At 47.8% G+C, this 12,990-nt stretch overlaps 2 protein-coding genes across 5 annotated transcripts in view; both read left to right on the forward strand.

Annotated features, from left to right (window-relative positions):
* The window catches only part of LOC108123739 (uncharacterized), a 107,770-nt gene that overhangs the window by 63,127 nt on the left and 31,653 nt on the right, over positions 1-12,990 (forward strand). For 2 of the 4 annotated variants that reach the window (XM_070276769.1, XM_043213701.2), the window contains 6 exons: positions 127-473; positions 5,154-5,927; positions 6,026-6,530; positions 8,616-8,714; positions 9,047-9,173; positions 9,264-9,360. In XM_070276769.1, coding sequence (XP_070132870.1) covers positions 127-473; positions 5,154-5,927; positions 6,026-6,530; positions 8,616-8,714; positions 9,047-9,173; positions 9,264-9,360 — 1,949 coding nt within the window. Of the gene's footprint in view, positions 1-126; positions 474-5,153; positions 5,928-6,025; positions 6,531-8,615; positions 8,715-9,046; positions 9,174-9,263; positions 9,361-12,990 lie in introns of those variants that run through there. The other 2 variants (XM_070276770.1, XM_070276771.1) reach the window with 2 other exon arrangements.
* Positions 1,004-1,919, forward strand: LOC108123741 (uncharacterized). Its single transcript, XM_017239035.3, has one exon. The coding sequence runs from the start codon at positions 1,148-1,150 to the stop codon at positions 1,706-1,708; it is 561 nt and encodes a 186-aa protein (XP_017094524.1). The 5' UTR covers positions 1,004-1,147; the 3' UTR covers positions 1,709-1,919.

Raw genomic sequence — 12,990 nt, forward strand, 5'->3', positions numbered from 1 at the left:
GTTTATTATTTCGATCAAAGGTAAAATCTTCCAGAACACTTTATGGTTAGAAGGAAAAAAATAGACTGAAAAAGTGTATCCCCCCGGTGGAGACTTAAAACTGATCAAATACTTCTTCCCTCATAGGTGTCTCTGGGAACGTGGTCACCTTCTCGAACTATGTGAGCGAGCAGCGCCTGACCCCCTCTTCCTCGAACCGCGGATCCCTGAAGCGCAGCAAGGGCCGCTCCAACCAGTCGCTCTGCAGCTGCGACGCCGGCGACGAGGCCCAGCTGGAACTGCAGCCGAACGCGACACGGCCCCTGTACGAGTACAGTCTGGAACGCAGGCGTAAGACGCATACCTACTCCTGCGAGCAGAACGCCCAGATCCTCATGAGACTGGAGCGGGAGCGCAATCGTAAATTATCGCTGACTGCCGTGGAGAGCGGCGGCCTGGGACTGGGTTCTGGCGCCGCCGGAGGAGACCCCCAGGTGAGTGAAATCCCGCCCCACTTTGTGTAATTGTAATTGTAATCATGAGCAGCCAGCGGCACGTGCCGCAGCCCCACTTTCGGCTTAGCCAGCCCGTGCAGCAGGCAAATTCGATAAGCAAACAGAGCGTGGCACGTAGCCGGGGAGCACTGGAGGCAGGAACGACTAACAGACTAACAGACTGACTGACACCTGCCACTCCGCCCTCTGGCTTTTGCGGTCGAGCGCTGCCAAGTGGTTCTCCGATTTCGCGGAAACCAGTGAGCAATATGGTGCGCATGAATTTTGATTTTATTGTGCCAGTGGCTTTTCCCAGTAATCGTTGAAATGAATAAACAGAAACGGCAGAAATGTAATAGTCAAGAAGATGGGATATTAAATTAAATTAGAGACAAAATCTCAGCAGAGCCGTTCTGAGCGGCTCAGAACATCAACTGCTAGTGTGTTAGGTCTGATGGGTACCTATTTCGGAACCTATCCGAGTAGGTCGAGCAATGAGACTCTCAATCCTTCTCCTAGTTTAAACAGCCCGCTCTCCCCATTCACAGTCGACTCCCAACGGGCACACTCACAGATCGTAGATCTAGAAAGTTTATTTTTCCCCATTTTTGGGATACAAAAGTTTTTCGATACCAAAATAAATACAACGGAGCGATAAAAGTAATCGGATTATCATGGAAAGAGGATCAAATAGACTGGGAAGTGCGCTGTCTGGCAGCGGCGTTCACTCGAACGTCTCGGTAATCACAAAGCCAAAGCGCAAGAAACAGCGGCTGCCCACCTTCGACCTGTCGCTGGAGCAGAAGATAGACATCAAGAAGGCCTTCGATCTGTTCGACACACAATGCTCCGGGTTTATCGAGACCAAGGAGCTCCGCGTTGCCATACGCGCCTTGGGATTCGAGCCGAAGCAAGAGGAGATCCGTCGCATGATGGATGAGATCGACAAGGACAAGACCGGAAGGATTGCCTTCAATGACTTCCTTTACTTGATGCGTCAGAAAATGGCGGAGAAGGACTCCAAGCAGGACATGGCCAAGGCATTCTCATTTTTTGACGACGATCGAACCGGTAAGATATCGTTCCGGAACCTGAAGAGAGTGGCCAAGGAGCTGGGCGAGAACCTCACCGACGAGGAGCTGCAAGAGATGATCGACGAGGCCGATGCCGACGGCGACGGGGAGGTCAGCAGGGATGAGTTCCTCAACCTAATGAAGAAGACTAATCTGATCTAGGGTCGACTCTCCAGTCCATGCCCACTTACTCACTTTATTATTGTTGCGGGGGAAACGACGTTGTTTTTCTTTCTAAGACATGTAGGTTTACTCGTTCCAGGCACACTACCAGCACATCGCCACTCCAAACTTCATCCAAATGTACACCACCAATGATCTTGAAGAAGTTTGGATATGCTTCGGTTCAATAAAGCAAAAAAATGCAAATGAATGCTGGGTGCAGTGTGTGGAGTCAGTGCCAGTCATGGGTATCGCCGAGTCCAATTATTTTATTCATCATTTTTCCCAAAGCCTGTCACTTTTTGCAGTCTGCCGGCAAAGGCAGCCGCCGTCATGCATAACAAATCTCTTTGACACATTTGATGTATGCCTTTCCAGGGGCTGCAGTGCTCCACTTCCAGTTTGCAGCAAATTGTGGCTGCAGTTTGGCGGCATGCGTGGGTGCTTCCCAACTGCAGCATCCGCCTATCTGCCTCCATCTCGCATTCACTCTTAAACTCTGTATCCTTTTCTGTGCCTCTGCCTGTGCCTGTGCCCAAACGGCAAACATAATTTAGTGGCAGCGTTTCAGGCTTTTATTTGCGCTATGCGTTACATTTAGCTCCATTTAGTTGTTAGGCTCTCCGCCTGACAGTCTGACTCCTGGCTGGCTTTAAATTTTCAACTTTTTGCTGGGTCGGCAGACGGATGGCTGACTGACTTGCCAAATGAACTGACCAGAAATTTATGTGGCTTTTAAGCTCGGCTGAGGGATGGCTGGGAATGCACGAATTGCCGCAATAAAAACCAACTTCAAACAAGTGATCGATTGCCGATAATTTATAGTTCAAAATTAAAACAGACGAGGGCTTTAAATAATATTCAAGTACTTTCCATCTCTGAAATGTTGAGTATTTAAATGATAATTTTCGATGGCATGTGGTCTGCCTTCAGAATGAAAATGTTTATTTTGCAAAAATATTCTATTTGCGGCAGAAACATGCTTCGTTATCACATTTAATATCCCCTAAGTATATAATGACCGCATTTTTAAGTGCTCTCGCCAAAAACAAATTGATTAATGTCTAATAGTCCGGCCTGCATTTATGCGCCACGACGCCCACACATTCTTCACACGCAGTTTTTATGGGCGAACTTGCCACGTTTACAGCCCTAATAATTGGCAACTTTCCTTTTTGGCCAGCTTGCTTTTAAAGCTTCCGACGTCTGCGCCATCAGGGAAACAAAAGACGAAATGGCCCTTGATAAAGTCGTAAAGTTAAAAGCTCTGATGGATAATTACAAATTGGCAGGGAAAGATATTGGGACGAGTTTCGTTCCGGGCGGATGCTGGACGAGGAAAACTAAAACAAACTTGAGTATTTATAAAAGTTTTTGCTTATTGGTTTTGCCAAATCGATTAAAGGCGATTGTATTTTCGGCAGAGCGATAGAGGATAGCCGGAGCAGGACGAACGGACAGCCAAAGTTCCAGTAAAATATAACCAACACTCAATTTTACGAACATTTAACTAAATACCCGAACCCTGAGTGAGGGAAAAGTGAGACGCAGGGAGACGCGTTCGTAAAAAAGTTTTTCGCAAACTACAAAACTGCCATAACTCAACATTACGCTCGACACAGACTCCGGCCCTCCAGAAGACCCCTTTCCCTCCCGAATTCTCTTCTCAAAAATGTTGTAACTATAGCCAGCCAGTTGGGGGAAAGGACGCACTGAGCACACACTCATATAGCTACATAAATTATGGTAAAAAATTGCGCAAAATTGCAGCAAAGTAGACGAAAAATTATTATAAAATGTGCATTATGAAATTTAAAACGAGACAAAGACGCAAAGCATAATTCAAAGGACCGCGCGAGGATGATGCCAAAGAAAGGGGAGACCCGACCCTCCATGCTAAAAAAATGTCCATGCTAAAAAGTAGCTGGGCGAAAAGTCGCGGAGAAAAACTAAGGCGATATATCAAGCAATTTAATGCACAAAAATGCAACCACAAGTCCTCAACCCTCGGATGCTCCACGATTTTTGCTCTGAGCCCCATAAACTTGGCGTCTAATTTGCGGTTTAAACGCCAAATAACCATATACTGTTGCACTCATCTGGCGAATTTATTCCCTTTATAAGCAAGGTGGGAGAGAACGAGGGCAGGGCGAGGTCTGCGTTTAATTAAGGGATAATATTCAGTCAAAGCAGTCTGAGATGTGGCTGCAAGGACTAAAAATTAACAAGCTCAGAATTCTTTGAGTTTGAGAAGAGGGAAACTGCTTAAAAATCAAGCTCATTGGAGTACGAGCCATTAAATACTCACCTCTGATTAGCTCTTTACCTCAAATAGGTAATTGAGAAAACAGAAATCATTTCTATATAATTATCCTTGCCAGGGAGAACCAAAAAATAAAACGTTTTACAAATTGGCACTGTTAAGATATGCAGCCCGCGCCACCGTCGAATATTTGCATAAATTATTTGAGGGTCGAAGAAATAAATAAATTACCAAATGAAAATATGAAAATTTCAATTTCCACTTAGGGAGAGGCCGGCAGGATGCGACAGGACACGACACCGACGTTGAGGAGGCCAGGACAGGACAAGACAAAGTAAATAAAAAATAATCAACAAAGAGACACGGACAACAATAACGAGCCGGGGGCGTCCGGAACCAGCGGGGAGTGGCTACATAAAGCAATCAAAATTCAAAGGAAATTTTTATTAATGGCAATGCGTTTCGCCTCGCCCAGACGCATAAAAATAATTCTACAAAAAAGCCGAGCCCCCGCTCCGGCAAGCAAATCAATGCAAATGTATTTCCCGTAACTGAAATTCAATTTCGAGTCCCAGAGCACCTCCTGCCGATGATTATGATGCCGATGATGACGATGCGGATGCTGACCGTAGCAAATTCAATTAGGGCACTTGGCACGGTCAGGACTAGGCAGGACGTCCAGGACTGGGCAGGGCGGGGATAAACCTTTTTCTTGGCCTTTTTCGCACGTCTTTTATCGGGCGGGTCTAGTGGGAAGTGGGTGGAAGTCTGCTCCGGTGTCTATGGCATAATTAAATTTTATGTAGCCAGGGGGCCGATAGAAGGCCCCACCCCACCCATCCTGCCCACAATCTCTTTTTGCGTTTGCGAATTTCGCCAAGCGATGGGAATGAAAGGACTTTCCAGGATGGGGAAAGTTTTTACGGCATCTGGGGTTAGTTTGAAGACACTTTTCATGAGATATTACAAGGAGTTATGGCAACTGAAGAGATAAATGTGTTTTGTTTCACATTTAGGATTTAATATTTAAAGTTTCCATATGGAGTACTTAAAGCTGCCACAGTCAAAAGTTCGCTCTTTGTGGTGGCACTTCCGCCGGAAGCTGCTCATGTCGACATTGATTTAATACGATTCGCTGGAGCCTTACTTCCTCGCTAATGCTTTGTCTCTTTCGCCCCGCAGAGTGACACGCCCAGCCTGTCGGATGTGGACGTCATCCCGCCAGTGCCCCCGCCGCCGGCGATGAAGCGCAACGGCAGCATGCGCAGCCTGCGACTGCTGCAACATCTGCACCAGCACAGCAGCGGCAGCAGCAGCAGCAACAACAACAACTTGTCGCAGCTGTGCAGTAGCGACCTGCTGCAGGAGTGCACCAAGTCCGCGCTCGACGACTGCACCGCCACGCTGCTCAAGTGCACCACCACCAGCAACCACAGCAGCAGCACCAACAGCAACATGGGCCCCACTTGCAACGGCAACGGCACCAACAACAACCACATCCAGGCCAAGCCCGACCTGTGCCAGCCCCCCGGCCATGCCCACAATCACAGGCACAAGCTACTGCCCGGCAGCGCCACGCCCACTCACCACTCGCACCCACACCCGCCGCCGTTCGCCGCCCACGAAGACGAGATTTTCTCGCCCCACTCAAAGAAGTCGGATCCGAGTCTGTGCTTTGTGGGCGGCGTAGGCGCGGGACCGGGCTTGGCCGGGGCAGGAGGTGCCGGTGGGGGCTCTGGGGGCAATGTATCTTCGAAGTACAACACAATAGGGCCGAGTAGCGATTACGCGAGGCACTTGGCGCACTACAGCCGCTACCTGCAGAAGCAGCACCACCAGCAGCAAATGGCGCACTTCCAGCAGCAGAGATGTCGCTGCTTTTCCCAATCCCTGCTGAACTTTCCGCAGCAGCAGCAACAGCCACCGTCGCAGCCTCAGGCCGCGCAACAACACCAGGTGAGTGGGATCGTTGTGATCCGCGGCGATGTCTTATAATTATGCGAGAACATCCTGAAACCAAACTCGCCTGATTTGTTTATTTTTGTTCCCCTCAGCAGCAGCAGCAGCAGCCGCCACTGGCGCAGCAATCGGCAATCTTTCACACCAGCAGCATGGACTGGACTCTGCCAATTAATAGTCGCAGCTTTGGCAATTTGGTGAACATCGACGGCGGCTGTCGGGTGCCGTACCAGAAAATGCCACACCACCAGACCGCATCCGGAAATCCAGTTTCAGGTGGTGCAGGTTCCAACGGCGGTTTGGGCCTGGCGGCCTCGTCCACTTTCACACTTACCTCCTTCGACAGCGACATTGTGCACGGGCTGAAAGAACGCGAATCGCAGACCTCGTTGCACCATCCCCACTCGCATCCACATCCGCACTCGCACTCCCATCCGCACACGCATCCGCACCACTATCATGGTGGCGGGGGCGACGGCTCGGGGTCCGTGACACCGCAGAAGCATCACCAGCTGCACTCGAGCGTCACGAGCATCATGCCCTGGAAGCACCGCCAGTGCCCCAGCAGGGGATCCTCCAGCTCCGGCACGAACTCGTTCCGTAAGTACCAGTGATTTTTGGCTTAGTAGGATGTGTTTTTTAGAGAAGGGCTACAGAGTGGCTGACCTGATTTTAAAACGAAGAAGTTTTGAAGAGAAAAATGGTTACATAAAAACTCAAATTCTTTCAAAAAAGATTATCCAAAATCTAGTCTTTAAAGTTATTCTGGTCTAATTTCTGCAAATTGTGAACCCTGGACAGCTTGACCTTTCACCACCAAATTGGTCCATTTGGAATATCCATTTAAGACGGTGTTTTATGACATTCGCTGTCGCGTTCTGCATTCCACAACAGTCTGCTTTGGCATTTGGCTGGTAGTACTGCCTCGACGATGTACATGACATTGCACTTAATATTCTGCCACCCGTTCGCCACTGCCGCTGCCGTGCCACGCCCCTGCAACCGGGTAACGCCTCCCTGGGGGGCATTGCCATTTAGTCGTTAGCCGTTTGATTGCGCTTCATGTAACATGGCTGCTAAATGTTAAACGTTGCCAATGCCCGCGTGACTTTGGTCTCATCATCATCAGCGGCAGGACGCTGTCCTCGTCCTCGTCCTCGTCCACGTCATTTCCATCTCCATGTCCGCCCTAATCCTCATCAGCATCCTTGCCGCCATCATCATCAGCATCGTTATCATCAGTCAGACTTCTCATTCCAATCCTCGTGTCTCCTGGCAACTGCAATTCGTTAGCAGTCAAAAACTGCGTAACTGCGGACGATGTCCTGGCCCTCTTAAATTTATGCAAATCGCCAGTGCGGCGCTAGCCACTGGACTTGTTACACAGTTGGAAAAAGAAGCGCACTTCACTCTTCCGCACACTGCACAGAATATAATGTATACTCCGACTCCATGTTCTTGCAGTGCACACATTCCTGGTTCGTGTGACAGCGCACCTCTTCCGCATCCGAGCGCTTCTCGTCCCGGCTGCACATTGCCTTTCATTTGCCACTTGCTTATCGGTAATTCACTTTGGACTCGAACAAGTGCCGGTCACCGTAATCAAATGGATACATTGCAGCCATCGCTCTTTCTGCTGGCCGAGCCAGACACACATCCCAATCGGAGTCGAGGGAAGGGGCTGGTTTTTCGCCCCAGTGACTTATTTGCTTAGCTCCAGATTCTGTTTCAGTTTCAACTTGAGCTCCCAGCTCCCCGCAAGCTCATTTGTAGTCACATTATCAATCGGTTTAAGTTGCATAATCAAATATGGTTGCAATTAGAAATTACCAGTTGTCATTGATAGCCGGCACAAAGTCGAGTGATTGGATTTGGATTTCCAGCAAATTGCTTTGATGAATATCTTGAGATTTAGGTAAAGCGGTGATTAAGTCTCGTAAACACATTAGTGAGAATGGGTTTAATGAGATGAAAGTGTACCAATGGATTGCAATTTCTATAACTAGTAACTTTTCACTTCCCAATCAACCTATTCGTTCCTTGAATTCCAAATCGAAGCTCCAACTATGAGCTAATTCCACCACATGTAGCCAACAAGTTGTTCTGGTTGATCGAATTCGATTTACTCTAGCTTGAAATCCGAGAGGGGGAAACACGACTCAAGGACTCAATCGTCCCGCTTTCCTTTCCTCTGCCTTGAAAACCAAAAACCAACACAGCAATTCAATTTTAAACGTTTAACTAACCATATTTCCTTATTATCGATTCTTTTTTCTGCTTCTGCTTTTCTGAAATGATGCGGCTCCTTTGCGACTCTGGCGATGATTCTCCTGCGTCTCTGGCTGCCTGGCCGGGATCCATTGTTGTTGCTGCTGTAATCAATGCCACTGTCACGGCAATTTGCACACACACAAAATGCAACACAACACACAACAACGAACAACGGACCACGGACAACCAACAACCAACAACTGCCAACAATGAACAATGGACCACGATGATAATGATGATGACAACGATGCTACAAACGACTTGGCATTGAACTGCCAATAACAACTACAACAATCGATGTGGAACCCTTGGTCACCATGAATGCTGATGATGCTGCCCTGGCTGCCGGCTGCTGGCTGCTGGCATCCTGCTTGCTATGCTCCGTTGTCCGTCCTGGGCAACTTTGAAACTCAGGCTTCGATGCAGCCAAGCACTGGCTCGCTGTGAGCTCCATCCTCCTGATAATTGGCGCTGCCAGTGTGGCCGTGCCACTGGCGCTACGTGTGGCGGCAAGTGAGTATCGCATTGAACCCAAACCTGGTAGCTGGCTCACCATCCGGCGATGGGATGCGAAATTGACTCAGACTCGGACACGGACATGGACCCGACCCGGACGCTCCTCCATGGACAATAAATCAATTACCATAACGCATACGCCATGTGGGCCGGCACTGAATCTCTGAGTTGGTGTCGGATGGGATGTTCAAACCGACACTTTCGCCCTTCGCCTATTAGCAAGCGGCTATCGGCATGCCCTTGCATGGGGAGTGGAAAATTTCTATTCAAAATTTGACTTAAAACAGAGTTACTATGAACATCTTTCACCTGACAAATCCCCTTTGCAGGTGCACCTTTCGAAGAGCGACTGCGGGTTGCCGTGCAGCTGCTGGATCAAGTGCCTTTAATCGACGGGCATAACGACCTACCCTGGAATATACGCAAGTTCCTGCACAACAAACTCAACGACTTCAAGTGAGCATCCATCGCATAGAAATGCAATTAAAATTTAATACCAATTTATGTTATTATCCCACCCCGCGTCCGCCCTACGCCTGCCCGCAGTTTTGATGAGGATTTGCGCAATGTAATGCCGTGGGGCCGCAGCCACTGGAGTCACACGGACCTCACGCGACTGAAGAAGGGACGCATATCAGCACAGGTAAGCTGGTTGGCCAGACGGCTGCCTCTTGGAATTATTATTAATGCAAGTGCCTTGGTATGAAACCATACCACACCCTGAATAGTCCTTACGTTTTAGTGTGGTACAGTACCATTTATTGTAGGGGTCTCCGCAGAGTATTCGCTCTTCTCCGTTTAGACAGACTTTTCATTCCCTTTTCATATTTTATCTGGCGGCAAGCCGTTGTCCAGGAAACGAGCGACTTTTGCTTTGAGTCTTCGCAAAGGCAAGAAAAATATTAATTACGGGCCACTCACGGAAGCTCAGCGTCAGGATGCTCCTGTAGCTGCCGGTGATGATGAGGTTCTTAATTATTTTTTGCCAGGCGACCGGCCGGCAGGTCGCGCAGGGTTCGGGCAGGATATCCACTTGACGCCGTTATTGATTCGCTTATGGCTCGATTACCAGCTGAATGGTGAGCTTTCTTTAAAGTGCCTCCGTGGGTGGAGGCTTGGAGGGCGATCAATTGATGCGAATGTCATTTAAACTGCCCAAATCGTTGAACTAATTGGGAGTAGACGCTCCTGCTTCGAGTGACGTGGCCCAAGCAACCAAGATTAATGAAGCAACTGGCCAGGAAACCTGGGAAATGTAGAAAGCGATTAACCTAAGATGGGTTCATAAATCAATAGGGAAACCCAAAACCACCTGAATATTTCAAATCGTCCAGAGAAAACTCATCCTCTAAAGCGGGAACCGCAAAGACAATTTTTCACGTTCGCCGCAAGCGGAAAAGGAAGAATCTGGACTGAGAAAAGCGAAAGCGGGCCACTTGCCACCTGCCTCGGCGGCCATAATGAAAATTAACTTTTCCAATGCATTTTACACCACCGGCGACTCCCGGCAGTGCCATAAATTTGGTTGCATTTTTGTGTGCGCCGTGCTTGTGTTGGGAGCTAACAGGTAACAGCTAACTGGTAACAGGTAATTGCCGTTTGCAGTTGCCAACTACAACAAACGTGGCCAAGTACCGCCACCGCACACTAAAATTATGCAGCACTCAATTTAATTACCCAGCCAAATGGCTTGGGTTCTGACTTTTGTAATCGCGAGAAACGGGAAGCGAACATGTGTAAACATCTACACAGAGAACAAATTCGATTTCTAAGGAAATGACATTAGAAAATGTTCATAGAGTGTTGGGATTAGCTTTCTACCAACCTCTTTTTTGGTTTCAGTGCAAAGGCATAGACTTGGCTGCTTTTATGGTGCAGTAAACGCGACGATTATTAAAACTTAACACTTTCAACAGCGGGCATGCACATCAAGGAAGCAAGCTCAGGGGCTTCAGGGGCAGAGCCTCGAACCTGCAGCCATGCAAGGAAAACTTCTTGATTTTCATGTTCGATGAGCGTGGCGAAGTTATTGCTGCAATTTCTGGTTGCCACGGTTGGCTAATTGAACTTGTTGACGCGGCTTCCTTTGCCAATTCCGGCAGACGTCAGCAGCCATGTGCAAAATATTGTGCAACTTCAGAAGCTGCAGTTAATTGTCAGTAGCTTTGGGGGAGGCACAACTAGCTCGTGCATCTTATTGAGGAGTGAGATATAACGACAGTCTTTATTAGTTTCTTCTGCAATGAATTTTTCTCACTGCTATGTTTCAACTTATCATATTAAAAAGTCACTTTTTCCTTGCCACATCGCCCACAATAGTTGTGACTTAATACAGCACTCACAACTCCGATTCGTAAACTTTGAAACCCTTCAATTACCGGCAAACAAGCTAACTCCATAAAGTGAGTGCTGACTGACTAACAACAGCTACGATCGGGGGAGCAGGATTACTAGCCAACAACGTGGTAACTAACTAGTTGACAACATGTTTCAGCAATTGTTTCCCAAAATGCCAAACGTGCAACGAATGCTCTTCAGGAAAACAAAAGCACAAAAAAGGCTCAGAAAAGCTCGCTTTAATAGGCATACCAGAAAATCACGTTTGGGCTGCCGACAGCTCACAGGCTTTCCAGGTTCGAAACATTTTTTAGCGGCCCAGGCTTTTCTCTTAAAGCCAACATCAGGGCCCAAGGCGGTGGCATGATGAGAAGTAACACTGGAAACAAAATTTTCCCAAGAGATACTGAACAAATTTTTATCGAGTCCTTTCTACATTCAATTTTCAATAGAATGAGGAAAGAAAATATTTTGCAAACACTTTGTGTTTATTTTTCAAAATGTAAGATATTTTTCCGACTCTGCAGGAGATGGGAGAACCCAGAGCAGGTAGCAACAATGTTGAAACATCATGAAGTCCCCGAAAGTTGGCTACTGTTTTGGGGCCAGGACACGGAAACGTCGTGTTACGCTTGTCCGGCTGCATGCTGTCTGCATTCTTCCTTTCCTCCGTACATCCTTGCAGCCCTATCTTCTCTGCTACTCTTTTTGCTTCTTCGTACACCCACAAAGCAGGAGTCAGCCTAATGGAACTGCACACAGAAGCAGTGAGAGGGGAGGAAGCTGCGAGTACAACGGACGCGCTTGCAGCGGAAATGGCCGCAAGGAGTCGAGGACGATGCTGTAATCTGGGCCAGGACATGCAGGACACAGCATTGCCTGGCTAACAGAATTCCGTGTTCCATTCTTACTCGTCCTGGGGCCTCATACTCTCGAAAGGGGTAATCAAACTACAATTAGAAACTTCTTACCGTCAAGGAAAGGGCTTCGATATTGGATGGTACACACCAAGAACTATAGTTCTCAAATGTTGAAAACCAGAGTTATAAGATTGTAACACCAACCCGTTGAAAGTATCTTATCGCAGCTTCCGTGTTTGTCCCTTGAGTGTTTTTATTTCCTCCTGGGGAACACCGCTTATCTTGCTGCAACGCTGCCCCAGAGATTTGCCCCAACAACGAGCAGGAAGGTAGACGTGAAAGCAGCCGCTGACCCGACGCCGGGGGCTAGCAGAAATGAACCCCAAACCACACAGATCTCCACACAATTTTTGTCTTACCGAGATGGCTCTGGTGTTTTATTTATTTTGTGCTTTCGGTGGATTTGTTTGGGGCTCATGCTCTACACCCCTAGTGGCATTCCTGCGGTCCTGGGAAGGTGTTGGAGTTGCGGCTTATGCAGCCAGCCGCAAGCTGCCCGTTCCACTTTGCATTTGCCCGGCCTCGGCCTCGGCCAGTAATTATGGTATGCATTGCAGCAGCGCCGCAAGGCAATCAAAAGGAAAGCTGCCCCAAGGCGGAAGCCATTTAAAATTCACAACAAACCTGCAGAACTGACACCGAAATGCTTAGAGTTCCGGCTCCGGAATGTTGATTAAAGGGTTTTACAAACTTGAATAAATTTATGAGTTGTTGTGCTAAACTTTAATTAAATGGCACATTAAAGGACATTACAATGCAGGACTCGAATCAATTATTCAAAGCTCGGGGCAATTGGAAATGGTCCTCGAATGGAAACTGTACCTTGGTTCGAATTTATTGGTATTTGAAAACATAAATCTCGCTGCTGGGCAACTTTTGGACACAGGTGTTGCTGCAATGTAGTTCCAATGTTGCACAAATATCGTTCGGAAACCCACAAATGAAAACGAGAATAAATGTTATTTAGTTCAAGGTATTAAAGTATAGAGAGCTATATTTACACTTAAAAGCAAACG

The sequence above is a fragment of the Drosophila bipectinata genome, chromosome 2L (genome assembly GCF_030179905.1).
Source record: "Drosophila bipectinata strain 14024-0381.07 chromosome 2L, DbipHiC1v2, whole genome shotgun sequence".
Taxonomy (NCBI): Eukaryota; Metazoa; Arthropoda; class Insecta; order Diptera; family Drosophilidae; genus Drosophila; species Drosophila bipectinata.